General features: G+C 24.7%; 2 protein-coding genes across 2 annotated transcripts in view, besides 3 other annotated features; both read left to right on the top strand.

The window, feature by feature from the left end:
• The first annotated feature begins 13 nt into the window (after positions 1-13).
• Positions 14-231: a sequence feature (AT_rich).
• A 37-nt stretch (positions 232-268) lies between these two features.
• On the top strand, positions 269-910 carry EDI_329450 (lysozyme, putative; the record flags this gene model as incomplete). The annotated part of the gene is made up of 1 exon (XM_001737703.1): positions 269-910. The coding sequence occupies one exon, from the start codon at positions 269-271 to the stop codon at positions 908-910; it is 642 nt and encodes a 213-aa protein (XP_001737755.1).
• A 26-nt stretch (positions 911-936) lies between these two features.
• Positions 937-999: a sequence feature (AT_rich).
• An 81-nt stretch (positions 1,000-1,080) lies between these two features.
• Positions 1,081-1,175: a microsatellite.
• Positions 1,176-1,189: 14 nt separating this feature from the next.
• Positions 1,190-1,467, top strand: part of EDI_329340 (uncharacterized protein) — a gene marked incomplete at both ends in the record, with an annotated part of 408 nt that continues 130 nt past the window's right edge. Inside the window, one exon of the mRNA XM_001733344.1 lies at positions 1,190-1,467. This exon is cut by the window's right edge and continues 130 nt beyond it. Coding sequence (XP_001733396.1) covers positions 1,190-1,467 — 278 coding nt within the window.

Below are 1,467 nucleotides of genomic sequence, written 5' to 3'. Positions count from 1 at the left end.
AATTAGTTTTTTCTATTTTTAATTTAGATGAATAATCTTTATAAAAACTTTAAAAAAACATTTATTAATTTTAATTAATGAATTAAATAGTAAAAATTAAATCTTCCAAATTATTCTAAGAAAAATTAAATTGAATTTAATTTTCAAATGATTATTTTTATTTTTATTATCAAAGAATAAGAAATAGAATAAATAACTATGAAATATTATATTAAAATAATTTTTTTTATTCCTTTAAATACTCCTAAAAAAGTTCTTATTAAAATTAATGTTATTTATCTTTGCAGCAATTATACTTACTGCACATGCAGCTTCTTATGGTGTTGATATTGCTGAATCTATTTCAACATCATCAATTCAATGTTTAAGAAATCTTGGATTTAATTCCTTCTTCATCTTTAGAGCTTGGAGAAGTCTTGGATCATTTGATCCAAATGCTAAATCAATTAATGAAAATGCTCTTGCTGCTGGATTTAGTGCAAAGAATATTGATGCTTATTTCTATCCATGTTATTCATGTGGAGATCCTGCAGGACAAGTAAAATCATTCTGGAATCAAGTTACTTCTAAAAAACTTAAATTCGAAAGATTATGGTTTGATATTGAAGGTAAATGGTCTTCTTCTAAATCAAGTAATAGAAAATTCTTTGAAAGTCTTACTAATGAAGCTGCTGCTATTGGTATTAAATCTGGAATTTATGCTTCCTATTATAATTGGGAAGATATTGTTGGTTTAGACTATAAATTCAGTAGAGCTGGAAGTTGGCCAATTTGGTATCCACATTATGATGGTAAGAAAACATTCTCAGACTTTAAATCATTTGGTGGATGGACTTCTCCTTATATGAAACAATACAATGGTGATATGACTGCTTGTTCTCATGATGTTGATTACAATTACAGACCATAATTCTTAATTCACTTTTTGTTTCTTTGAATTTTTTTTTTTCTTTTATATAAAAATCAAATAAAAAAAGTATTGATTTAACTTTAAATAAAGAAAGAAGTTGAAAAGTATTATAGTATTAATTAATATATCCATCAAGTTATATATTACATTAATTTATTGGATTCATTTTAAATAAAAATAATATTAATATATATAACAATATTAAAGAATAAAAAAATAATAATAGTAAATAAGTAATAAAAAGAACTATATAATATAAAAGTAAGTAAAGTAGAAATCATGTCATTACAACAAAAGATTGATGATATTAAATTTGAATTATCGAGAACACAAGTCAATAAAGCTACTATGCATCATATTTGTATGATGAGAGCAAAAATGGCAAAATATCAACGAGAATTACTTGCACCAGAAAAAAAAGTTGCAGGAGAAGGGTTTGATGTAGCAAAATTTGGAGATGCAAGAGTAGGAATGGTTGGATTTCCATCAGTTGGAGAATCTACATTACTTACAGCAATGACACCTACAGAATCAAAAATAGCAGCATATGAATTTAC

The sequence above is a fragment of the Entamoeba dispar genome, genomic scaffold (genome assembly GCF_000209125.1).
Source record: "Entamoeba dispar SAW760 scf_1105229460801 genomic scaffold, whole genome shotgun sequence".
Classification (NCBI taxonomy): Eukaryota; Evosea; order Mastigamoebida; family Endamoebidae; genus Entamoeba; species Entamoeba dispar.
The sequence above is the reverse complement of the archived record's forward strand: the minus strand, read 5'-3'. Positions and strand labels throughout refer to the sequence as shown.